This window comes from Ylistrum balloti, unplaced genomic scaffold (genome assembly GCF_031769215.1).
Source record: "Ylistrum balloti isolate Yb309-2 unplaced genomic scaffold, AGI_CSIRO_Ybal_v1 Utg369876, whole genome shotgun sequence".
Taxonomy (NCBI): domain Eukaryota; kingdom Metazoa; phylum Mollusca; class Bivalvia; order Pectinida; family Pectinidae; genus Ylistrum; species Ylistrum balloti.
This window is the reverse complement of record NW_026782016.1, coordinates 146,666-172,898: the sequence shown is the minus strand read 5'-3', so window position 1 is coordinate 172,898 and position 26,233 is coordinate 146,666. Positions and strand designations below refer to the sequence as shown.

The window sequence follows — 26,233 nt, the reverse complement described above, 5'->3', positions numbered from 1 at the left end:
AAGACCTTTTAAAGTATACCGATAATAATCTTTAGATCCAATTTATCTGTTCAGATTCCATGACCCTTAAAATTGTACAAGTTTTGATTAACCAGCCTAGGCATATATATAACACTGTAATGCAATGAGCACCCACGTTAAAGTTTTGAAATTCTTTTCAAGCCCCACCAGATATAATCGCTTTAGAAGTACAATGATATAAGTTGTGTCACATTTGTGATGGTATCCCCTCTCATTCTGATAAACATACATAACATTCCCACACCATTGAGCTTTATGGATCTAAATGTATTGTAGGGATTTCATCTCCAAATCACATATCAACCTTAACAAACCATGTGGAAAATGCTGGAGTTATATATACTTATGATATATAAAGCAATATAAACATTGTGATACTATTTATTAAACTGATTTTCATGTACACTTATTTTGGAACACATACCTAAATGGCATACTAAACGTCGGTTGGGAATAAAAACCTTGCTTAGCATAAAATTTCAATTCAATAATACCACAAGAATGCCAGATTGAGTGAACATAGGTACATGTATTGATTTATCTTCACATAACAACATTTGGTTTGCATTCTTACCTATCCTTTTCTAGGTTCAATGAAAAAAAGAGACATGAGTCAGCTGCAGAATGTGATGATACTTTGTAAATTAGTTAGAATTGGCTTCCTTCATAAAACCCCACCACCCACACCCTCCCCCATTTTCTTGTATTAAATTTCAAATCTTATTTTGTAACCAAAGTTTATAATTTTGCACACAAAGTTAACATTAAACAATGCTTTATGTACAAGACATCCTTGAAATCATTCTTAAAACTTCCTTACAATGAATTTCTGAAAACTTTCGATAAAACAAATAAAAGATCAGATTTTACATCTCAGATCTGTATGAGAAATTTGCTGCAGAAATCAGATTACTGAATCAAACTTTTATGTTTTACTGGGGTGTTTTTTACACAAGAAAAAAGATATCTAATGATAGCCAAGAGAGAACACTGCAATAATTTTAGGTCAATCACTAGATATTATGAAAATAGAGGCATAAACTTCTCTTTCAGTGATGATCTGGTAAAAACCCAGGGGACATGCATGATATCAATTAACAGACTCTAAATCTCATTTCCTTTTTTATATCATATTATCTTATGTTTAATTTCAAACTCAGCAAAATTCAGTTTTCCAACTTACCAAACTTAATTTCACAGCCACAATATAATGTAATTCAATGATCAGAGCAAGCAGCAGGACTAAACTAAATTCTAACAGAGATGATGAAGTTATCTCCCTTGTAAGGTATTTGAAGAACCAGATATCTGAGCTTCATATAGAATTAATTGTTGACAAATGATGTACCTTTAAAAAGATGTAAACCATTTCATTTATAGACTTATTCTTACCTCATACAAATAGCTGGTGTACATGAACAGAAATCTTTAATCCTGCAAAATATTTTGTTTAATTTTCAAACAACAAATTTACATTTTACCATTTTTCAATAAATTACTAAAATGCAAAACAAGTATCAGTAATTAATAACTTCCAAACAAACTATTCATATCAATAACTGAAATGGCATGCTTTCAAAGCATTTGTCTAAATCAAATCATTTCCATTTACATGGTATTGTAATCAGCTTCATAAAAGATGAACTTTCCACAATTCAAAAATACCCCACTGTTAAACTGATTCATACTGATAACAACTTTTACAAACAAATTTTACTTGCATCAACAGTATACAGCAAATTACTTATACCTCACTAGCAATAAATTTATTATAAAATTTATTGTGTTTAAAAGTGCAGTGCTAGTATGGTAAGAGGTAGAACATCAACACATATCCATTCCCTGCCATATACCATCAACAGACAAGAAATAAGGAAAGAGATTGATCTTATCAGACCAATTCATTTTACCAACATTCTGAATTGCATGTAAATGCATCATTAGAACGATGACTGCTTGTAAAGTGCTTGCTTAAAGATACACATGTATTTTCATAAAAAAGGAGCTGATAAGATCAAAGAAATAAAAAAAAAGGCTGATAAATCAAAGAAATATAAAATCTATCAAATACAACATGCACTCCTATGCTGAACTTAAACTGTATATAAATTCCTGAATTCATGATTAGTTTAAGATTTGTCTATAACTTGGGTCTAATTTATCACCTACCTGATTAAGATATCACTTTTTTTCCCCATTGAAATGCAGAAAATGTGGAAACAATATAAAAAAACTCAAATAGTCAGATAACTATAAGTGTTGTATCAAGCTGACATTTCTTACCACATATTTTTGTAGTGCTAACAAGTGGTCAGCACACACCGAAAGGGATTGTTGGTTTACAGGGCAGATATTAATACATCTCTGTAAATGCCATTCACAAAAACTTTTGGCAGCTTCCAGCTTGGAATGTTTTGTTTTCTGATAGGTCTGTGAGCAACACACTTACTGCGTGCCTACACAGACCAGATTTCACAACTCAGAGGGGTGCCGGAAACACAGATGGAGTGTGGAGGACAGATGATACACATTTTTTTTAAAATGATAAATCTTATTATAAGTAATGAAATCATACAGTAAATATCCTGTAATTTTGATAATAACTTTATAAGCGTTTCAACTTTTTATCAACATTAATACAACTTATCAAAAACTGCATACAAATATAATATTGTCAACATATATTGATACACATTACTTTCTTTTAACTTTAAACTTTACCTTAAATGAAATTCTTGTATGACCTTGTCATTTGACCTTTAGATTCAACATCTTTGTTGCCAATAGGAACTTTTACACCCTAAAAAACAAAAGTCTGTGACTCAATTATCTTTCCTTGGAATTGTAATTTTCTATATGAACAAGAATTATATTTGAAGAAATTCTGCTTATCTATACTTTCACAACAAATAAAATATTTTCCAACTTATCCTGATTATGACCCGAGTTTGAGACTGAAGCTTTTTGTCATCTATCATTTAAACAGATGGCTGACAATTTCCTGATAAATCGACATTCAAATCTTATTAAGGAATTACATGTCAGTTTATTTTTTGCTCTGTTTCACAGACCAACAAAGACTGTTTTCCCAACCCAAATGGTATATTTTCCAAAAATTGAGCAAAATTAAAAAATTCTGTCTCAATTTTTCAGAAAATTCTAGTGCATTTCAAGGCAAAGTCTGATGTAATATCAAGGGAGAAAAAGACGCTATTAGCCCGGAGTGGGTGGTGATTAATAGATTTGTTGTCAGGGCTCTCACACCCCATTTTGGGACTGGGGCCCGGGGCCCTTTGAATTGGGAAAGATAATGGTGTTTTCCTAAGAATTGGGAAAACTTGGGGTCTAAATTGGGAAAAAAAAGATACTATTTTGCATTGGGAAGGGGCCAAATATCGGCCCCAAATCTGGCAGATCGAGAGCCCTGTTAACAGATTTGTTATAAGGATTTTGACAATTAAGTCACAAGTAAAAAGAAAGAGAACAGAGAACCTATCCTCTAAAATGACCAACATCTTTGTTTTGGGGTTTAGTTTGTTATACTTACTACTTACTAGGATGTTGGATTAAAACTTCCCCAAATCCTCCTCAATCTTGGTTGCTTTGAAGTAGATATTATATAGCAAACATCAGAGACATTTACTTCCAGTGAAGTATCAAGAGATCTCCATGTGTCTGCTGTGTTGTTGGACATACTGATAATCATGTCAAGGTTCACTGCAAGATAACAGTCTCAGATAGGTTTTTTTATGTATAAAACTACATAGGAGACTTCCTCTACCATATCAGACTGACCTACAAATGTATAAAAACAAAGTTCAGATGAAACTTACATAGATAATGGTCAAATAAACAGGAGACAGTAATGCAATATGGAGATTAATTAAGGCGCCCTAATTCAATATCAATTGTAAACATCAATTGTTCTGATCCAATTTGAATAATCATTTGACATTAAGTTTTTTATTTGTTTTGCTAACATAAAAACTCCCTTTGTAGTAGCTGCCTTTCAAGTTAGCCATTTCTGGGATCAGTTTTGTTTAGTTTTATATTTTGAAATTTTGTTAGTCCTACCTGCTTTCATAAATGCATGTTCAATTAATGAAACTTGCTTAATTCAAGATTATGGAAAAATGCTTGTACATCTCAAATATAGCTTCAAGTTATTTTGCACAGACATCCGTAAACAACTTATGTAAGAAAAGAATGTCACACAGTTATAATTGAATCTCAACTGGATGAACCTACAAGGCGTTAGACTATCCGTTAACATTAACAAAAGATATGAACAAGTTTTTACATACCTGAAATCCTTAGGGAATTTGAAATAAAAGAAACTTACTTCTGATGTTCGTTGGCATCTTCTCCTCTTTATTTCCATTGCTACAGCATCTAAAAAATGCATTGATACTTGAAATTCCCCAGCTGCCAATTAGTATTGATAGCACCGACTAGAAATTCCTAGGGCTAACAAGTTACGTGACTGGAATGTCTAAAATCTGAGAAAACTTTGTTTTGAACCTAACTCGAAAGGTGGCTATTAAGTCCTGCATTATGTCATTAGTTAGGTGCTGGGAGTAGTTTTTTTTTTTAAACTTAAATGCGAGATATAACTGAAATAAAGTTAAAGGTAACTATATAAAATCATCATATGTTTACTTTTTTAATATCTTTGAAATTTTCCAACAATATAATGAGTACAAAGTTGTTGCTGATTAAAAAAATGTGTAAATAGACTGTATAAAGTATATTACTTCCACATCTACACAAATGTATCAGAGCTAGAACGGCACCTGTGTCAACATAGGTTTGGATAATGTTCTATCATCATCAGATAAATCTATATATATATATAAATATAGGACCTAACACTTAATCAACATTAAAAAGTGTTATTTTTCTGAAACTTCATCTTGTAGTTGAACTTCAATATCATTTTCGAAAACGTATCAAAATCTTCATAAAGTATGTAGGATCAATGAAAGAACATACACATTGATAATATTTTACTTGAAATCAGCATCCAAAATTTTAGAAATATTTTACATCAACATTTAAGATTTTCAAAATACAGAAGATATTTAGGAAAAAACTACATGATTGTGATTTCATTCAAATGAATAAATTGTTAGTCATACATCACTATTAATTCAGATCAGTATACAAGAAATATGTTAAGTTTATATTTTATTAGTCACAAGGTAACTAAAAGTAATTAATCTTTCACGTGCATCATGGGTAATTATATATAATTAGCATGCGTTATAAATTGCATAAATCTCTTACTTTCGTATATCATCTCTTTGAATTTAACAGTTTCTTTTCAAAAAAGAGTTATACCGACTACAGGGACACATGCACAGTTCCAGTGTAACGTTATGGTCACCTCAATCCGGTCGGCAGTAGTGCACCTGTTTGACATTAGAATTTTCGCGCTGTCTGTCGACTATTTCATGTGTCGTCACCAAACAAAGAGCAACAAAACTAGTGACGTCATATAGCAACACCACACAGCATTTTCATGGCGGCATAGCTGTATCATAACCATAACAGCTAAATAAGGTAAATAGACAGATATAGAATAAATTTCGATGCTATGATTATTCCTATGTAATCTGAAGACAATTCTTAAACACTGATATCACTAAACAGACACACATCATACTGCAGTCGAGTGCCATGAACCTACGCTGAGTTGGCGAGTGTATCGTACAGTAGATCTATCGTCACTGTCGCTATCTCGTTTACACTCACAACTCTAAACATACATGTAGTACGGAAATATCTGATTACCTAACTGCTAGACCTAGAAACTTTCCGTTTGTGTATTAAAAGTGACAAAGGCAAAAGTATCCTATTGACTGATAGAACATTTTGGACTAGACGTAGGCTACCTGTTTCATTTTACATTCTACAGTTGGATGTCAGTAAGACTCCATCATATGTTTTCTGGTTTTCAGTATTTATTTTCATGTTATCAAATGATACACATACAAGGCAAGTATAAATTACTGGTACTGTTTGTATCTTATTGTGTTTCAGAGGATCAGCTCAGTTAAATGTCTATACTGGTATTTTTATGTAAATGCATGTGTATGTGTTCAATGTTTGTTGACACATATACAGGCAAGATGATTTTATATTATTTCATTTATTTATGCATTGTGTAAGGAATGTTTTTCATTCTATTTGTAATGAAATAGTATTTATGTGAGGGTCTTAGAAACAAGTAATATTGAGCATATAAAACCACTGGACATGCAGTTAGCATTGTATGCATATTTTGGTACTGTACCTTTCATCTTGAATCTTTTCCATTTAATAGGTGTCAACAATGGGTAAGAAGGTCAAAGAAGACAAGAAACCTCCTCCAGATGATGTGGTAACTATTTTTGTTTTTGTGAAAATAATTAATGTGTCGTAACTCAATATCTCCTGTATACAAAATAGGAGATATCATATAGACATGTTTATCTTGCTTGATCCAGGTCTCCTGCTATTGGAACATTTGTTCAATCAACTAAAGATCCACCACATTAAAATATATGCAACTCCCAATTATGTATTTGCATGTTTAGAGTCAGAAATGGTTTGTTTACAGATGACTTTGGTTAAGACTCTCTTTCAATGATTGCACAAAATATATAGAGTACAGTTTCTCTATATAGTGACCAAAAGTTGAACTTGAAATATGTTTAGGAATGTCATTTAGAGTGGAAATTGCAAAATGTATAAAACTTTTGAAGTTGAACAAAACTGCAACAGTGTTGACCTATTATTAAAGACATTAAACTCGATTTTTAAAACAAATGAAATATGAATGAAAACACAATATATATGTTTTTAAATTTCTATGAATCAGTTTGATGTGGTAGCCCTTGAGAGCCGACAGGCTGGAACAGTGGTTCTTATGCTAAACAGTCCAGAGGAGGAAGTTCAAGCTAAAGCTTGTGAGGCTATCTACAAATTTGTGGAGAAATGTAAGTATATTTGGGGATATATACAAATATCTCTATTTAAAAATAATTCATTATAAAAAAAACCTCTAAATTTAATAACTATTTGAAATATTCTAAAGTTAATGGTGCTTTCCTTCATCTGAAATGGAATATGTAAGTAGTTCCATTGTCAGTTTAACTAACAAGTGCTTTTTAGATAACTTTTACATCATCATCATCATCATCATCATCATCATCATCATCATCATCATCATCATCATCATCATCATCATCATCATCATCATCATCATTTTAAAACATAAAATATATACAGCTTTTGTTTTACATGATCCCAAGTGCTGTTGACAACACTGATCTAAACTTCCTTTGTTTGTAGACATGATTTTAACACACACATATGGCACAAAATATAAGTAACTGATGTTTACCACATGTAAACAAATTTTCGTAATTATACATTTTCAGATGAAATAAAATTGTATTAATTTTGTAATGTGCAGAGAAAAATGAACTTGCTGAACTATTTTTAACAAATTTTAAACATTCTAAGAAAAAATAAAATATTTTCACCTTCACAATAATATAGATGAAAAATGGTACAATTTGATCTAGGACTATAAAATATTTCACAAGTCTGACAGATGTTCAGAGGCTTGATGTAACACATGGTTCCAAAAACACAGAAAAAAAAATTACTCCAGCCAAGGAAATAATTAAAGAAAGAAATCTGTATCACTTATTAATTATAAAATAAAAGGATTATTTTGTTTTATCAACCCTCTACAGGTGATGAAAACAGAAAACAGCTCCTGGATTTGGGAGCTGGCGACCCTTTGTTACAGCTAATGCAGAGTGAGGATAGACTTGTCCGTAGAAATGCCTGCATGGCTTTAGGCTCCATGACAGCTCAACGTAAGTTTTTACACTGGTTTTTTCTCCCATCTGATCCTTACCTCTAAATGAATAAGCAGATTTGTAGCATATCATAAATTGGTAAACTCTATTCATATCTTCAATGTTTATATTCAGTTTCATCCAAAAAATGGGGTAAAAAAAACCAGAATAATTTGGATTACAGCCTTGTTAGCCATTTGTTTTCCACAGATTTTTTTTTTCAAGAAAAAAGGATATTTTCATCTGAGAATTGAAGTAAATGCTTGATTATCATAACAATATGTTTATATGGAATTATTATCTAAATGTTGAATTCATAGCAAAACAAGCATTCTCTCTGCTTATGAAGGTGAAAAAGGAAGAAATTTATCTCATGATAATTATTGTAAACATATTCACTTCATATAATTCTTTATTATAGCTGATGTACGGAAATACCTCAGAAAAAAAGAAAGAAGCATCCCCACATTTATATCTTTGTTAGCACCAGAAGGTAGGTGTATTAGATATATATCAAGAATACAACAGAAGATGAAATTTAGAAAATCTTGATAAAAGAGAAACCATGCCCATATGCAACATTCCTTTGTGATAAATACATAAGGTAGACAGGGTAAAATTTTGGAAGTTTAAGTTCAAGAGTCAAGGCTAAGTATTAAAATCCCAGGAACAGAGATTTTTTGTTAACAGCACACAGCACTAATGGACTATTCATCATACACTATGTTTGATGATGAACTTTAGTTACAAAAGTTGTAATAATGAACCGGAGACATAATAGTGATACATGTACATGAATTCTGTAAAAACAGTATTGAAACGATCCTTATGCAAATGGTGATATTTCCAAAGTAAAAGTGCATTTGAGATTTTTTCCCTACTAATAAAAGCAATAATGCATCTTTAATGCATAGGAGAACATGGAAACTATAAATGCAGAAGTTTAGCCAAAAAGGCATCAGCAGTAACCCTGGCACATTTGATTGTACTTCGTATATTGACCGTGGTTTACTGAGAATGTCAAAAGGGGAAGTCATTTGTAACACTTAAAATATCTGTTGGGAGACTGATATGGATTATATTGAGAGTTACAAAACATCTACGACATATTTATTGAATGTAAATTATCTTTTACAATTATTTCACAATGTTAGTTAGAATATATATTGTTTTATTTACATTGGATAATTTTAAGACACAATTTGAATAGGAAATTTATATCAATTTCTGACCTCTGGTCATGATACACTTTACAGAAGATTCTGTCTGCCATGAATTCTCCGCCCTTGGCCTGTCCAATATGGCCACAGAGTTTAGCAGCAAGTCAGCCATCTATGAGAATGGTGGTATAGAGCCGTTGGTCAAGTGTCTCAGTTCTAATGACCCAGATGTCCAGAAGAATGGAATTGAAGCTCTTGCACAAATGATGATGGTAAGGTGCTATAATAAATTATGCTGCAGAATTTAATGGTTTATAGAAACAGACAGTAAAACCTTGTTTGATTTGTCAGTGATAATTTGTCAGAGTTATTAAAATTGTAAAATTGTATGTACATACAAATTTTTTTAAATTCTGTCTATGAACCAAGAAATAATTTTTCTTTTGTGATGTCCAAATTTATATTAATGAGTTTAAATTTTTATTTTTCCAAATTATAAAAATGATACTCTGATGCATTCATTGTGTAATACTCTCTGGTTAAAATTCACGACATAAATTACTCCATTACCAGGACTACCAGACACGAGCCTCTATCAGAGATGCTGAAGGATTAGCTCCTATGTTAGATCTTCTGAAGTCAGAATTTCAAATTATTCAGAAACTGGCGCTGCTAGCCTTGGACAGAGCATCACAAGATGGTAAGTATTGAACTCTTTAAATGTCACAATGTTGGTGATAAATTCTGTACTTTCTGGGTATTTACCCTGCTGGGCTAACCCTTATCAAAACACCAATTATCGAAATGAGGACTTGTCATACTGGTAAGCTTACTGTACCATTATGGAGAATAACTGTTGTTATAAACAATTAAGTTATACACAATGCGACATGCTCTCGGCCATTACGACATTAGCGTACATGAAATGAAATCGGCAGCTTCAATTTGCATTTTTTACCCGCGGACATTACATGGAAGGTGGGTTTTTTCCCCAGATTTTTGTGTCAAAAAAGTTTACACAGATGCGGACATTACGGATATTCATCTTTTAGGTTGTTGTACATGGATTTTTTTTCTGAACATTGGCTATAAATCTACTAATTGAAAAACAAAAAATAATTCCATGTCATACCAGTTATCATATTGATTCTCAAGGCCACTTAAACTAAGGCCTGTAATACTTGAAAGTTTTTCTTTTTGGTTCCAGAAGATAAACCAGAAGCTAGGAAGTATTTGTTCAAGTAGTGACTTCTTGTAATTTAGATATTTCAAGTTGAAGGATCGATTTAGATATTACAAAATAACTTGTGAGTTCTATACCATACAGTTATCAAAGACATAGAAACGCACAACCTCCAGAGTGAAATATGGAAAAATGTACTTGACATCAAGTGGAGTGAAATCAAGTAGAACTGCAGTACTTTGGAATTGATGTATTAAAATCATTTTACCTTTTTGTAAGAATAATTGAAATCATCGATAGCATTTCTCTTTAACAAATATTTACTTTTTTTAAAAAAAGAATAGAAAATGTAAACTGACATGAAAGTGTAAGGTATCGTAATAAAAATTCTCATTAGATATTACAAGTACCTTCTTTTGAACATGATGAAAGTGATGCGTTTTGAATCTTGCCTTTTGAAATGGTTTTCCCATGGGAATTTATTTCGATTGATATTGAGTTGTCTGAGATTTCTCCCAGTTTTATATACTTTACTTCATATGGGGACTTTTTGAACTGTGATAAAACCTGGTTTTAATGAAGCAGGTTTATATGGCCCTGTCTGACACCTGGGCGGGGAGGGTAAAGTGAGGGAGTGGGGTTGTAAGTGATCATGCTTGTTGTAACTATCAAGTGATGTCTACACATGTGGTGAATATTGCATGTTACAAGTCTGGAGTTTAGATTTGTGAATGGAATCAAAATGTAAATGTCTGCCTTTCATTTACAGTTCAGTACATTACACTTGACATGAAATTAACAATTGGAGTTGAAATGTAATTTTTATGTCTCAAACATTTGGCGTAAATCTAGTACCAGTAAATAAAAAATCAACATTGGACCGAATTTTGTTTTGTTACATTTGGCTTCTTGTGAGATATACATACATGCATTCACATTATATCAAGGACCTTGTTTTTAAATCAGTTTTCTCTATAATGTCTATAGCATAAATTCAAAATGGACTTTAAATGTCAGTCCAGTGTCTAGGTCTGTCTGTGAAATGATTTCAACAAGATGTAATCCACTTTAAAATTTAACCATTTCTCTTAAAAATAACTGATCATAGAAAAAATGTATTCTTGTCTCCTCGCAGCTGAGAATCGTGGAGCTCTTCGGGAACTGGAAGCCATGTCAAGACTGATTGACTTTGTAGCTAAACCTGAGCTGAACGACCTTCATGTGATGGCTGTAATGGTTCTCTCCAACCTTCTAGAGGATTTGGAAAGTTTAGAGGTAGACTGTGATATATATATTGCTCAGTTAATCACTGCTTTTTAAGTTGCTAATCCAGAAGTTTCACTAAATTGCCAGATGGAAACACCCAATATGGTTTTCTAATACCTGTTGTTCACTGATTCAAAAATAAAAATTTAAAATGTAAAACAATGTCTTTCTATGTATCAGTGACTTGCTTAGGGTAAATTTATGGGTGATCATTTCTGAAAATATTTCAAAATAACTTGTTTATGAGAAATTTCTATATGTAAATGAACCATTTCCATACATACGTCTGTATAGATATGTAAATTTATACGTCTTAGCTGTGAGTAAGATCTTGTCTTTATGTGTATAATATTTCTATCCTTGAATCTTGTGGAAAATTAGCTGTTTCATATGTTATCTGTGTATATACAGAATCTCTGTAATATTTGTAGGAGGTAAAAGAGACAGGAGGACTTAAACGTCTGGTGGCCCTTATCACAGACCAGACTCCACCCGAAGAGGAGCCAAAGGGTGGTAAAGGCGAGAAAAAGGCAGGTTCTAGAGCTGCAAAGAAAAGTGCCAAGGATGGTAAGAAAATGTTTTTAATCAGTACAGATATAATAAACACTTACTTTCAGCAGTTAATACACTATTGGATAAAATGTACCATTTTAGTGGTATGCACATTTAAATAAAAAAAAAAATTTGAATTCATTGCTGGTAAATACTTTCAACATTTTTTTTTTTTTTTTTTTTTTGATAAATTGACAATTTAATTCTCTCTAAGCTGTAAGGTATATATATCTATCTCTTTTTTTCCTACATACCTGTGTTGAATTTCTATATAGAATTGGAATTTTTTGTAAGTAGTTTTTAGTTCAATAATTAAGGTTTTACTGAAATCTGTTAAAATTTGAAGACCAAAATGTTTGATTTTAATATGCTCAACAGGTAAAAAGGGTGGTTCAGAACCAGAGAAAGAAGATGCACCACCAGGAGAAGCTATCATCCCTACCTTACCTGATGTCAAGATGTGTGCAGCCAAAGCCATCGCTCGATCAGCCAGGAATGGTAAGCTTTATTCAAAGGAAAACAGAGTTCCCTCCCTTGCATTAACAAACCAAGAAATAAATGCATATTATCATAGACATAGAAAAAGGTACCGCAAATTTTCTAAGCAGGTGTGGAAGTTAATAGTTAACAAAGTGAATTAATTTATGACATGTTTTTGTGGAGGTTGTAACAATTAAAAAATCATCTGCAGTTTTATTTGATGCTGTAACCACCAGTTAGTAAAACAATTGGAATTGTTGCCACTGAAAAGACTTTCAAAACAAAATTGACCTTGAAAAATATTAGTCTAATATATCTTAACAAACCTACAGCAGTAAAATGATGAAATGTTCTCAAGTTTATTTATTCATATTTGAAATCTTTTTTTAACCTCTGATTAGATTTAAATATTTAATCAAGGCCTGTGCAGGCTCTGGTGTCTGTGGTCTGACATTTTCTAATACATTTATATAAAATCTTAAAGTGAGTTTTCTTGGAGTTTTATGAAATTTTCTTAGAAGGTCTTTTTAGCAAAAAATTCAAATTTTGAAATGAAGTTCATAAAGTTTTATATGAAGTGAAAACAAATTTGAGATACTTTTAATTATATCACTCAGAGAAGTTACATTTTGACCAGTTTTGAAGTAAAAACAAAATAAAAAGGGTCAACCATTTTGTAGCTCCATTTTCAATTCATAATGTAATGTTATTGTCTGTATCATGACATATCATGACGGGCACAGCCAATGAAAACTCTCCAGAGAAATAACGCAAGTGACAAAATGTAAAAATAGTACATGGGATAATAAGCAGAATATGTGATAAATTGATATATTTGTTTATACACTTAGCTGATCCAATTTCTTATTTAAGATATTTTTAGCTTCAAATATCCATTATCAAAATTTAAATAAAGTATTTCTTAAGTCACTGTGAAGTTGAATATTAATAGTGAATGTGTTATCTATGGCATTGTTTTCTGTGTTTCAGCTGAGAACAGAAAGATCTTACATGAACAGGAGGCAGAGAAGATGTTGATACACTTGTTGGCTCATGAGTCCACAGAGGTACAGACAGCTGCTGCCCAGGCCATCGCAGTCATGTCAGAGAATCTCATGTCAAAGGATTCCATCAGAGAATGGGGTAAGATTTGCACTAATTTCACAATAAATATATTGGCTATTTCGCAAATTTGTCAAAAAAATTTGGTGTCAGGTTTTAATGAAATGGCATTAATTCATTGAAATAAAACCTCATGCTCTTCACATTTAAAAACAAAACTGGAATGGAGGAAAAAGTGGCCAAATTTTAAACACAAAAACAATCTTAAAATTACACAAAAGAAATGATATTTGTATTAAATATCTGAGCATGATGTCAACATTTATTAGAGTTGAAAAAATATAAAAAAGAACCTCAGCATTTATTTACCTTTAGTTTATGACTTCTGAATAGTGTCTCATTTGAGGTTCTGTTTTGTAGATGGTATGCAGCCATTGATTAAACTACTCAACTCAGAGAATGGAGACGTAAAAGAAGGTGCCTCTTTAGCATTAGCTAATCTCACCACCTCGAACAGCACCAACTGTCAGTACGTACCACTATCTCATTATAGTAGAAATCACTTCTTTTTATTTTTTTTGGAGGATTGGAATTGACAAATATATGAGCATTTGAATGTGTTTGTGTCATTAATTTCTCATCATTGATAGAATGCTTCTGCACGATACCCGTAGTTAATGTAAAATATGGTAGATTATTGATCAGTAATACCTAAATTTGAAGTCAGTTAAACTTTATTCAACAGAATATTCCACTGTAAACTCATGCTCCTTGTATCACTTTGTGTTTTAAACCTGAATTATTGTTTAACCAAATGCTTGCTAAAATACATGTATCCGTCTTTTTTTTTTTTATTTTTTAGGAAGACCAATGTTTTGTGTTTACTATTTTTGAGGTCAATATTTTTTAAACAGTTTGTGAAGTAAATATTTTATTTATTTCAGTGAAGTCAGTAATTTCAGTGGTACAGAAATCCTGGTAAATCTATTGACTGATCCTAGAGAGGAGGCAGTTGCCAATGCTGCTTGTGTCCTCACCAATATGGCTACTGAAGAGGCTCTCCGAATGGAGGCCCAGGGAAAAGGAGTTGTTACCACCTTGATAGAGGGCCTGAAGTCCAAGTAGGTACCAAATGTCATTGTTCCCAACGGTGAACAGATTGTAACTAGCCCAATGGAGGGCATGAAGACCTTATATGTATCAGCCTTTGTCTTTACCCTAGTAGAGAGCAGTATAGTGTATACATGGAAAGTAAACTACATAGAAACATGTATCTGATTTGGTTTCGAACTTTAGGGTTTTTTTTTCAAAACGGCAAAAGAAACAGGTTAAATCTAACTGCAGTGCTGTATACAGTATCATACATGTATTGTGATTTAGCATGAGGTTTGTCACTAACCTCATAGCATACTTAGAGTCAAAGTTCAGTAAAACTTTAAGAACTGACAGTATCTTGCATGAGATGTATGAAGGAAGGTGCAGAGAAACAGTGTTGTCAACACTGTTGTGAGAAACCTCAAGTCTAGTTGGTATGTCTCAGAGAGACCAGGCCCCACTTGTATAAAACATCTCAACTTGAGATTTCCTCAAGTCGAGATTTTCCTCAGCTAATATCTCCTTGAAAATATCTTGTATGAAAATTCCTCAAGAAATTTCAGGACATCCTAGCCGATGCCTTCCTCCTGTTCCTTGGGAAAATTTTATACAAGCCGTTTTTGAGGAGGTATCAGCTGAGGAAAATCTCGACTTGAGGAAATATTAAGTTGAGATGTTTTATACAAGTGGGGCCTGGTGAAATAATGGTGTTGACACCACTCTTGTAGAAAGTTTAAGTCCAAGTACTCTTAGCTTCCAAGGAAAAGATGAGGATTTTTTAAATTGGGGACTGGGTTTTGTCAAATGACTAGAAATTTACAAACTGGAATGCTGACATTCAGGACTTGTTGATAAATTTATGAGTAATGCTCTCTAGTACACTCACCCAAATATTGAATAAGAACAGAATGTAAATTCAATATAAATAAGAATACAGTTTTGAAAATATCACAAAGGTAACTTGATGATTAAGTGTTTATAATCATAGGTTTGCATTTTGTTTTAAGTTTTTATATCATTACCTATTCACCATGGTTTATTTGACAGAAATACCACAGTCCAGGCCAAAACATCTTTGTGTGTAGCTGCATATGTGTGTGATTCAGACTCTAGATCAGAGTTTCGAAATGCAAGTGGAATCGAAAACCTAGTCATACTTTTGCATTCTGGGAATGATGAAGTGCGGCGAAATGCATCATGGGCTATCACAGTATGTGCAGTAGACGAACCAACAGCCACGGAAGTGTGTAAATTGGGGTAGGTATTCACTTTTGATAACTGACAATTCACAAACACAGAAGAGTAAGAAAAAGTCTTCCTTGTAAAATCAAGTAAGATACATGTAGGTAGGTATGAATTCATTTGGAACCTGCTAAAGATGTTTGATTGAATTCCAAATCTTAACCTGATACAGGTATCACATCTGATTCAAAATGTTCCACTCAAATGTGATATCCAGGCATTCTGTCAAATCTGATATGTGAGCATTCTGTCAAATGTGATATCCAGGCATTCTGTCAAATTTGATTTCCAGGCGTTCTGTTTATTCTGATATCCGGGTATTCTGTCAAATCTGGTATCTAGGTGTTCTATGAAATCTACACAACTTTATGGATTTTATCAAATTTTGATGCCACATTTCCCTTTCAATTTCTCAGAGGTATGGAAATCCTACAAGAAATCCAGGTGTCCGGAACCAGGAAGAATCCATTTGCAGAAGCTGCTCTGGAACGTCTGCTAGACAGTAATCTGTCAGCCAAATATGCCTTAACAGGAAATCTCAGTAAGTCCTTATTGTCATTTAGATATGTCCTCACAACATATATCAGTACATCTTTATTGTCAATAGGAACATCCTCACCAAAAACCTCAATAATAGTAAGTTATTTATCTAAGTCAAGTACTCTCCCATAGGAAACCTCGGAAAATCTGCATTTCAGTTGAATATGTCCAACAGAAAATTTCAGTAAGTCGCTCACTTAGAACTTTCTCACAGTTAACCTGTTAAGCTTGTTAAAGCCTTTCTTGTTAATCTTAAAAAAATTCTCATAGTGTTCATTTAAATATGCTTTATTTGTCTACAATCTGTTTCAGGCTCAACAAACCTTATAGAGAATGGCTTCTACGATGCTGGACAGCTGAGACCAGGTAGCAAGTTCATGACAATTGAGGATTGTTGTAAACAAGATCTCAATGACAAACGTGCTATTCTCTTGGTCAATGCCAAACCAGCGTAAGTGTTTCACTGTTTGTTATGCTGAATTAAAGTTTGGATCAATTTTTTTAGGATAATATGCATTAACCAGTTTAATGGCAGTTTTTGACGGTATTACTAAACCTAAATTGAATTATCAATTTATTTTCAATATATACTTGGATTTTCAATTATGTAATTTGAAGCAGGACCTAGGAGGTACCGAGAGATTAATATGAATATAGTTGATCAATTTTATGATTGCACAACAAATAATCTAAACTTATACAAATTACTTTTGTTGGTCCAAATTTAAGTGTGCTGGGATCTTACTGTGATAGGAAGCAGGAGAAAACCTTTGGGTTGGCTAATGATCCGTTACCACTCAACATCAATGTGTAGGATGATGAATATTTGGATGCTGTGTCATTTAAAAAAAGCGATACATGGAATCTATCATCTTTTATAAATAGATGATGTTTTACAATGTACATTTAATGGTTAATGAATCCTCCCTTCTGTAATATAAGACAGTATACAGTTATGATTAACCTGTGTGTAATCTGTGGAATGTTTAAACTGGTATACTGGGTGTGTGCTTGAATTTTATAATGTTGCTTGTACTGACTTTTTCCAAACATCACACAAAGTTTATTCTTTTGGCTTAATTTCAGATTGATATTGGTAATTTTTTTTCAAACATGAAACAAACTTTATTTAAAATATTGGTAGAATTTCAAATTGATGTACTGGCAGATAAATTACAAGATTTCATATCAACGAAATATTGGTTTGGCAAAAGTGTTGGTTGAGGGGTGTGCCGTGTATATATACCTGTGGTGTCCTCTGTGTTCTCAGCCCAGCCGCACAACAATCCTTGTCCCAACAGGATGTTGAAGTCAAACAGGAGAGTTCCAAAACAAGTGTCTCTGGGAAGTCATCTAGAACTGGAAGGGAATCAAAAGCGTATGTATCAAAAAGTCACAGCCTTAATGAAGAGTTTTATTCTTTGCTACCTTGCCTACTTAGAACATTTCCCGAAGCCAGCTGTCATTAAAAACTTTGCTATTGGTAGATTTTAAAACTAGCTCATAGGATTTTTTTCTGTCCGTTTTAATTCCAAGTTCTACTGCATTTCCTGGTATCGGTTATTGCTTGGTGTAGTGTAGACCTGATCACTTTAAAGAAACTTTGAATTCAACAGAACTATACTTTTGGATATGAATTTTCTCTTGAAGGTCATTAATATTCCTAAGATGTAATCATCATTTTCTTTTTGAGCTGTACTTTATCATAGCTCACTTTAATCTAATCTAACAAAAATCTGAGCTATATAATGTTGTCTTACTGTAATATTTTCAAGATTTACTACATCAGTAGTTCTAGATTGAGTATAATGATTCGTGTAATATCAAAACCTATACTGTAGCATCTGATTGTAAAATTAAAGTATGTAGGGGTGGATGACACCAGTCAGAATAACTTAAAAATACCTAACACAAAATGTTGGTGGCCTCTCTTAAATGGTCTTTGTCTCATTCTTAAAGACATTTCATGGTTTTTTTTTTTTTTTTTTTTCCAAAATTCTTTGACCCCTTTATAATGCTGACATATAGCTGAGATGGGCAGTACAGGGTTTTACCATATAGTTATCAAAACTATAAGTCTTATTTCACAATAACTGCTAAACAATACCAATCTACATATACTCACTTTTACTATTGACCCATATGGAAATACGCAAGGATTTTTTTTTTCTTTTTTTTTTTTTTTTTTTGTGGAAAGGGTGACAGGATAGTTTTTTGTTATTATGCCTACTCTGGTTATTCTGACTGAAATATGATCACATGTCTCATCTGAAAGTATCATTTTTTATACTATCTATACAAATAAATTATAGAACAGACTTTTCCTCTGTGAAGGGTTTCCATAATTTAGAAAAAAATTACAAATTAAATATAAGTTACTGCTAAGAATGATTTTCAAGGATTTATAACTGTAGATTATTAGTGAGGTCTGTACAGCACACACAAACATGATGAAACGACAGAATTTATAGACCGCAGTAAAGTTAAATGTTGTATTGTCGTGTTAAACAATGTATGTTCTTGCTGTGCTTCACCGATACACTGGTTACTGACAATACAATATGTATTCCACTGGTTTTATAGATACACTGGTGTAAAGAAATAGAAATATGAAAAAAACAGAAATCTGTATATTATATAATATACACATTCACATAACCGTTTTTTATTCATATTTCTCTCTTTATGTGAAAGTATATTTTAAAAATGCATTGTCTAGGAATTTTTCCAAAAAATGACATTATTGGTAGTTAAATGGAAATATATATAAGAAATATGTATTAAATGAAAAAAAAATCAAGTTTATATCTAATAAATGATTAAAGAAAATAGCCAGCACAAGTATGAAATGTTTCTGTCTTCAGTGATAAAGTAAAGTCCAGTTTGACTTTGAATTTGATATGAAACATTTCACATTGATGGCTCTTTTGATAAGTTTGTTGGTGTTCGGTATTGGTCAATTCGTACAAGTAGATGAACCAGTGGAGTACGTCCTAAACTGAACAAAAATGTAATTGGTCGAGGTTTTACATTTGGTATTTTCGTCCAATCACTAACTGCTGTTCCGTTTCCTGCTTCCAGTGCATCACCACCGTAAGTAGCACATTAATCTGTTGTGTGTGCCTTTCTGCCCATATAAGGCTTGGTGCCTCCTCCCCATGGCCCTGCCCCTCCCCAGGGATTACCTATTAATCAAATTTGCCTTATCAGTGATGTTGCAGCATGTGAAAAGACCTGTACTTAATGCATGAATTAGATATGTTGTTGTTGTTGTTTTTATTTTTTTTGTTTATTTTTCAGCTTTTGATTTTACAATTTCTATTTTTATTACCTTTTCTTTCAATATATTTTACAGTACATAGCCTTGTGTTTAATTTTGTCTACAATAGGTAATCAACATTTATGGGCTGGGAGGGACTGTCTTAACAATGGTTATCATCAGTGAAAATGAGGGGAGGGGGCTTTCTTATAAATTTGGTGACTACTTTTTATAATGCATGTGTTCATTCAATAATGATTAGTAATATTGAACCTGGGTACCCAAGAAGTGTTATCAAATTAATATTCACATCTTTAAATGCTTTTGATATATCATGTGTGCATTAAGTTCTCTAAAAATGTTTTACTTTACCTCAACTTCCTATATTATCAATTAATACAAAAAAAATAATAAAGATTAATTGTCTTGAAAATATGTATAAAAAGAATCAAATAATCTCTACTACAATTATGATAAGTTAATTTTTAAAAAATATTATCATTAATGAAATTCTGTATTATTGTTTCTTGTAGATATTCAGGGTATATTGTTTGTTTTCTTTCAATATTAACACATAGGTGTGCGACTTTAAGGCAAGGGATGTTGTAATGATCCCAAATTGCCACTGTGTACTCCTCACCTATCAGTGCATGCAGGCACTCTACTAATTAGGAATTAATGTTTTGCATGGATGAACATTATTTCATTTGGATGAAATCTGCAGGTTTTTGGGTGGTTGAAGTTATTTTTATTTTTCTTAACACAGATGCCATGTTTTTTGCATGGATAGAAAATAACATATGTACTGGATTTAGATGGAAATGAAGTTGTGTTATATGATTTTATTGGAATATGCATGTGCTCTGAGTTAAAGCTATCCCTGCATGACCATTTTATTTTACTATCAATTAACAATAACACAGTATATACAAATATACTATGCACTGATCTCACTGCAGATCAAATGAAGCTCTAAACTATTATACACATGTATATAATTCTGTTACAAGGTAAAAATTTGGGAATGCAAGTTTTATATATTTTTACCTCCCTGGTTCACTGACTTTTTCTCTAATGGTCTATGTTGACTTCTTTCAAGGCGACATCATATAATTACACAGTAAAAACTAAAAAATAAATCAAATGTAAAATTTCCCCAAATATAATAATATAATATGTAATTAACTCTTCAACTGTCTGGTTATGACATATACAGTCAGGATGAATGACAGAACTTTCCAAGCAGATATCGTTATACCCTAAAATACCATAATAAGAAAGTTCAATGCTTAATTCTACATGCCCTTTATATGTTACTGTTTTATGAGGTTACAACTCAATTTACACAAGAATAAACCAATTTGTTGGATGTCATTTATAGTACTTTAAACGACATTTCTCTTTGGTTGGTTTATAGTGGCATTGTCATGCAAATGTAATATGAATATCCACATACATTATAATTTTTACTGATCTTATCAAATCTTAACACACGTTTAAAATACCATGGTATATATATACATTGTCTGATTTTGAAAAGTTTAGACCATCATGACGACATGAGATGGTTGGTGATCTTTTTCAAGCAATGATATCATTAATATATATAGTTTACAACCCGAACAGGTATTCTGGGGAATGGTTTTAATCTAAGTAGCGAGACCGTGAGGTACAAGGCATGCATCATCTCCTTAACCGTGGAAATTAATTTTTACATGATCGATAAGAAAAATTTGTAACCTAACCCATGATAATGTTTACAGGGATGATACCAGTCCTCCGTTGTAAGTGAATTAATCTCGGTGTTGATATAACCAGAATTTAATTGTCGTCATATTGCTGTTAGTTCCTCCATGTATAGCTCTGTATATAGACTGTGAAGCTGATGTAGTGTTTTCATTGTTTTGAATGTTAGAAATGTTTAACATCAAATTTGAAATTAACCATCAAGCTTCCAAAAACAGTGTTCATGTTTAAAGGATTTATTTGATGCAGTGAGTTGCTATACATTCTGTTTCATTCCATTGTGTTACTAGACACACACATTGGCAATATATATATGGCATTTGTTTGGTGTACAGGGATGTTATTTGCTGCCATTTGGAGAGTTTTAATGGAACTAAACCAAATTTTTTTTTTCTTATATGTCCTTACCATGTAGTTCAAATACTCATCTAAGTTACATGTTGGATTTCTATTCTGATGTGAATTGTAAAAACAAAAATATAAAGAAAAATATATATGATTATCAGATCAATTTTATTTTAAAAAAAAACAACAACAAAAAAAAACAAAAACAATCAATAATGAAAAATGAAGATAATATGAACAATAGATACAGAAGTTCAGAACAATAGATACAGAAGTTCAGAACAAGTTCAGAACAATAGATACAGAAGTTCAGAATAATAGATTCTGAAGTTCAGACCAGTAGATACAGAAGTTCAGAACAGTAGATACAGAAGTTCAGAATAATAGATTCTGAAGTTCAGACCAATAGAATTCGAAGTTCAGAACAGTAGATACAGAAGTTCAGAATAATAGATTCTGAAGTTCAGAATAATGGATACAGAAGTTCAGAACAATAGATACAGAAGTTCAGAATAATAGATTCTGAAGTTCAGACCAATAGATTCCGAAATTCAGACCAATAGATTCCGAAGTTCAGATATTAGATATAGAAATTCAGAACAATAGTTTTCAAAGTTCAGAACATTAGGTATAGAAGTTCAGAATAATTGATACAGAAGTTCAGAACCCAAAATTGTTGATTTATTTATGTGTAGTTTAGATTATAGTTCTGTAAGGTAGTTCTCTGATGCTTATGAAATAACATGTGAACATGGTTGTTAGCAGCTTCCAAGTATTTTTGTTGTAATGTGAAGTAATGGTGATGGTAAATAATAACTGGCTTTCTAACACTCTGTATTGATACATTACCAGTTCTTGTAGTTTGAAGTTGTCATGATGAGTTAAAATTCCTTTAGGATGTCAATTTATGGTCACAGAGAAAGTTCAGGTATAGATTTTCATGTAAGTCATATGTTATATTGACAACAATAATTTGTTGTAGATCACAGGGATTTGGCTTAAATTCCCAATCCACGGTCGATATATGTGTATTAAGGTGTTATGATATATATATATGGACCATGGAATTCATGCCAAGTCCCTGTTCTGAAAATCCAAAAATGTTCTTCCCAGATACTTAAATAAAAGAGCTACTAGAAGTTTCATTATCTTTGATTGGAAATATTATTACCATGGTATTGATTTCTTGTAGAGAAGTTAAGTATCAGTATTAAATAGAATTTTACTTTGTAAACTTTATTTATGGTTTATCTACATCTGATGGTTTCTGGCTGTACAATAGGTATTGCATAATGAAATCTTTTAATATAACTCATATCATCTTGTTTAATTCCCACTGATGTGTTAATAATTATTTAGTTTGGTAGTCTCTATATGATATATGAAACTGTATAAATTTTGTATCTTTCACTAAATTTCATGGATGTCGATTTTTCCTGTATAGAAGTCTCTGAACTTGTAATAACTTTGTAGTGAAATATCAAGAGAATAGATTGTTACAATTGTTTGAAATTGCATTCTTCACTAGATTCAAGTTTTTAAGATCTCACAAGTAAAAATTTCAGGTCACTTTTTTTTTATTTCTGTCTTTTTTTCCCTTGGAAAATTCATCACCTTGTGAGAAATCACAAAAACTTGTTGTTTACAGTTACTTGACAGAGTCATTTAGGTCCACATAAGAACTTGTTGATAATGCTATTAATGTTTCTATGAATATGGTAGTCTTTTGTTAGAGACAAGTTTGATATAACTCACACGATTACCTCTCACTTAGTGCTGCCCTCTGGTTTACACAGGAAGAGTCGCACCCAGCGAGATCGGGAGGAAAAACAGCGTGAAGAAGAGATGCAGGCACAGTTACTGAAGGAAGCAATGTCACAGGGTGGCAGAGAAAACAAGCCCTTTGAACTTCCCACAGATCCCACTCTACTCAAATACATGGAGGAGGTGACAGAGAAGATCCAGCCCATTCCCTCTGTCCATGAACAGGTCAACACTCTGGCCAGGTAAAGGTCGTAGTGATAATTTCTTTCTCACAAAAAGCCTACTGCATCTAAACTTATTTCTGCGCACATGAACAGTCTGCTGGCCCGAGTAATATATACATTTGTTAAGGTCATTCATTTTGCCCAGATTCAGAAGGTGGAAGATAAAAAACTGATGTATCAACATTCAGAATGTTTGACAAAAAAACAACCAATATTCAGAGGTTGGCAAGGAAAAAAATTGTTTACCAAGGTGAAAGAGCAGCAGTAGTCTTGGAGAAGTAAGGTTAAATTAATCTTATGTGAAGTAGTAGTTTTTCCTCAAAACATAGTATTTCTACAGTGTATCAGGTTTGTGCTTCAGGTTTGTAGCAGACAAGATGGGAGGCCCTATAGAGAAGGGACAGCTCACAAACTTCAGCTGGGAACTCCCAATAGGTCAGATTAAGTTTGAGCTGAAATCCAATGTTGTGCCGATTGGCAAGATCAAGACAGGCATACACATCCACCGAGCTCTTCTTTTTAAGGTAAGACAGCACTTTCTCATGACATCACAGTTTGACATTTACAAACTAAGATTTGTTTCTGAGATATTTGTTTTTTGTAAATTTCAAAATGCAGATGTTCATGTATTTATAAATAAAAAAGAACTATATTAGAAAATTACTTGTTTATTTTTGCTTAAAAATGTATTTTCAAAAAGTTCTTTTGAGACATATCAATAGTTATACATATAACCTTTTCATTGTGCCTTAAAGTAAACAGATTTAAGTATGTTAGAATATGCAAAATCAAATAAAATCAGAATTGTAAATGTTGCTTTTCATTTTTATTGATTTAATTTACATTTTTATTTTTTTTCTATCAAATGATGATAGAAAATAAAGCAAACAGCAAAAATTAAAAAAAAAAATCATCATTCATTTTACAATGTACATTAAGATATCAGCAGATGCTGGAGGTTTTTAAGATAATTTTTTCATTATATGTTGAATCTATTTCAAATTTCAAATTAATTCAACTTTTCATTTTTCATGTTCCCTACCAGGCTTTAGCAGACCAGATAGCTGTACCCTGTACACTGACCAGAGGAGAGTACAACCGAGCATGGAATGAGGTTATGCTGCCCGATAGTGACCCCACGGTTAGTTGTTAGTTGGTGTGGCTTGTACAAAACTTACCAAATACACATACTTTCAGTGAAAATTAGGTAGGAAATTGTGTAAAAATATGCAGGCCTTGCAGGTTTTTAATGAATTTAAGTCACATAAGTCAAATAATATCACATATGTGTATCTGTTAGTCGTCAATTTTGGATTTTACATTGTCTGAGCAAGTATTTTCACATTTACAGACATCAGTGATCTCTGCCTGTTTTTTCTGATCAAGCATACTGTCTGCATACATCCACCTGTGAATTGTTTTCAAGAATAAATATTTTCATTATTTTATTTTCTCTCCTTACAGCCTGGTGCCCCAAAATTTCCACCCAGAGCATATATAGTAGATCTTATACACAACCCAGGGCACCTGATGAAATCTGACACTCCTGAAGCCATCACATACAGGAAGTTATAGTCAGCAATCGCCCTAACATTGGACATTAGTAAACATAGTTGTCATGGAGGAACACATCAACATTCCTACAATAGAATACAAGATCTTGCAGAATGAGACATCTTAAAAGAGGAACATTTCGACAAGCAATATCTGTGATAAAAACAAAGAATCATTGTTCAAAAATGTATGAAATCTGAATTCATGAAATCAGTAATTTTAAAAAGATGCTATTGTCAATCTTGATTTATACACACGATTTTTAACCACAAATATTTGTTTTATTTTCTGCAAATGTTTGTACATGATATGTAATGTGTAAATGATATTTTGTATATACATGTATATGTAATATCCTTGTGAATACTTTTCATTAAATTAAACTATATGATTTTATCGTGTCAGCGATCATTCTAGTAAGAGTTGGCTCCCCTTGAACAACCCTGTCCTTTCATCTCCATCATGTTGTCTAGACTAGTTTATATTTTAAACATTTATCACAAAGAAACTGACATTTATTCTTTTCTGATTGACAATAAACAACTTTTTTTGACAGAATGAATTTTAACTGTTAAAGGAGAGAGGATTTAGGAGAATAATGTGTCAGAAAAATCAGGACAAAGACAAACATTTTTTAGGTTTACATTTTTCAAAGACAAATATTTACCACTATAGCCTATCATCCAATAAGATGCCAAAGGACCAGTGATTTTTATAATTGATAATTTTGTTATTGTGACTTTATTGTACTGTAACTACATGGCACCTTAACCTGGTTGTCAAAACATCTTCAAAATTAGAATTATTGTAAACCTATCAACCTATTGTTTACTTCATCTGAATGGCTCAAAAGATCAAATTCTGGTATCCACTTATAAGCTCAACTG

General features: G+C 32.2%; 1 protein-coding gene across 1 annotated transcript; it reads left to right on the top strand.

Annotated features, from left to right (window-relative positions):
- The first annotated feature begins 5,554 nt into the window (after positions 1-5,554).
- LOC132546175 (armadillo repeat-containing protein 3-like) lies at positions 5,555-25,586 on the top strand. The gene is made up of 23 exons (XM_060209884.1): positions 5,555-5,583; positions 6,347-6,403; positions 6,884-7,001; positions 7,767-7,892; positions 8,296-8,367; positions 9,131-9,306; positions 9,608-9,734; positions 11,353-11,492; positions 11,915-12,050; positions 12,414-12,533; positions 13,506-13,658; positions 13,998-14,106; positions 14,522-14,698; positions 15,720-15,929; positions 16,331-16,455; positions 16,767-16,905; positions 17,725-17,832; positions 19,536-19,547; positions 20,247-20,255; positions 23,601-23,810; positions 24,154-24,316; positions 24,838-24,933; positions 25,257-25,586. The coding sequence occupies exons 2-23, from the start codon at positions 6,356-6,358 to the stop codon at positions 25,365-25,367; spliced, it is 2,685 nt and encodes an 894-aa protein (XP_060065867.1). The 5' UTR covers positions 5,555-5,583; positions 6,347-6,355; the 3' UTR covers positions 25,368-25,586.
- Positions 25,587-26,233: the final 647 nt, after the last annotated feature.

What these genes read in the sequence shown, in the direction of transcription:
- LOC132546175 (XM_060209884.1), top strand. Translation starts at nt 6,356, where the DNA reads ATGGGTAAGAAGGTCAAAGAAGACAAGAAACCTCCTCCAGATGATGTG. An exon ending in GGACAGAGCATCACAAGATG is followed by an intron (nt 9,735 to 11,352) that starts GTAAGTATTGAA and finishes GTCTCCTCGCAG; the next exon opens with CTGAGAATCGTGGAGCTCTT. An exon ending in ACGGAAGTGTGTAAATTGGG is followed by an intron (nt 15,930 to 16,330) that starts GTAGGTATTCAC and finishes TCAATTTCTCAG; the next exon opens with AGGTATGGAAATCCTACAAG.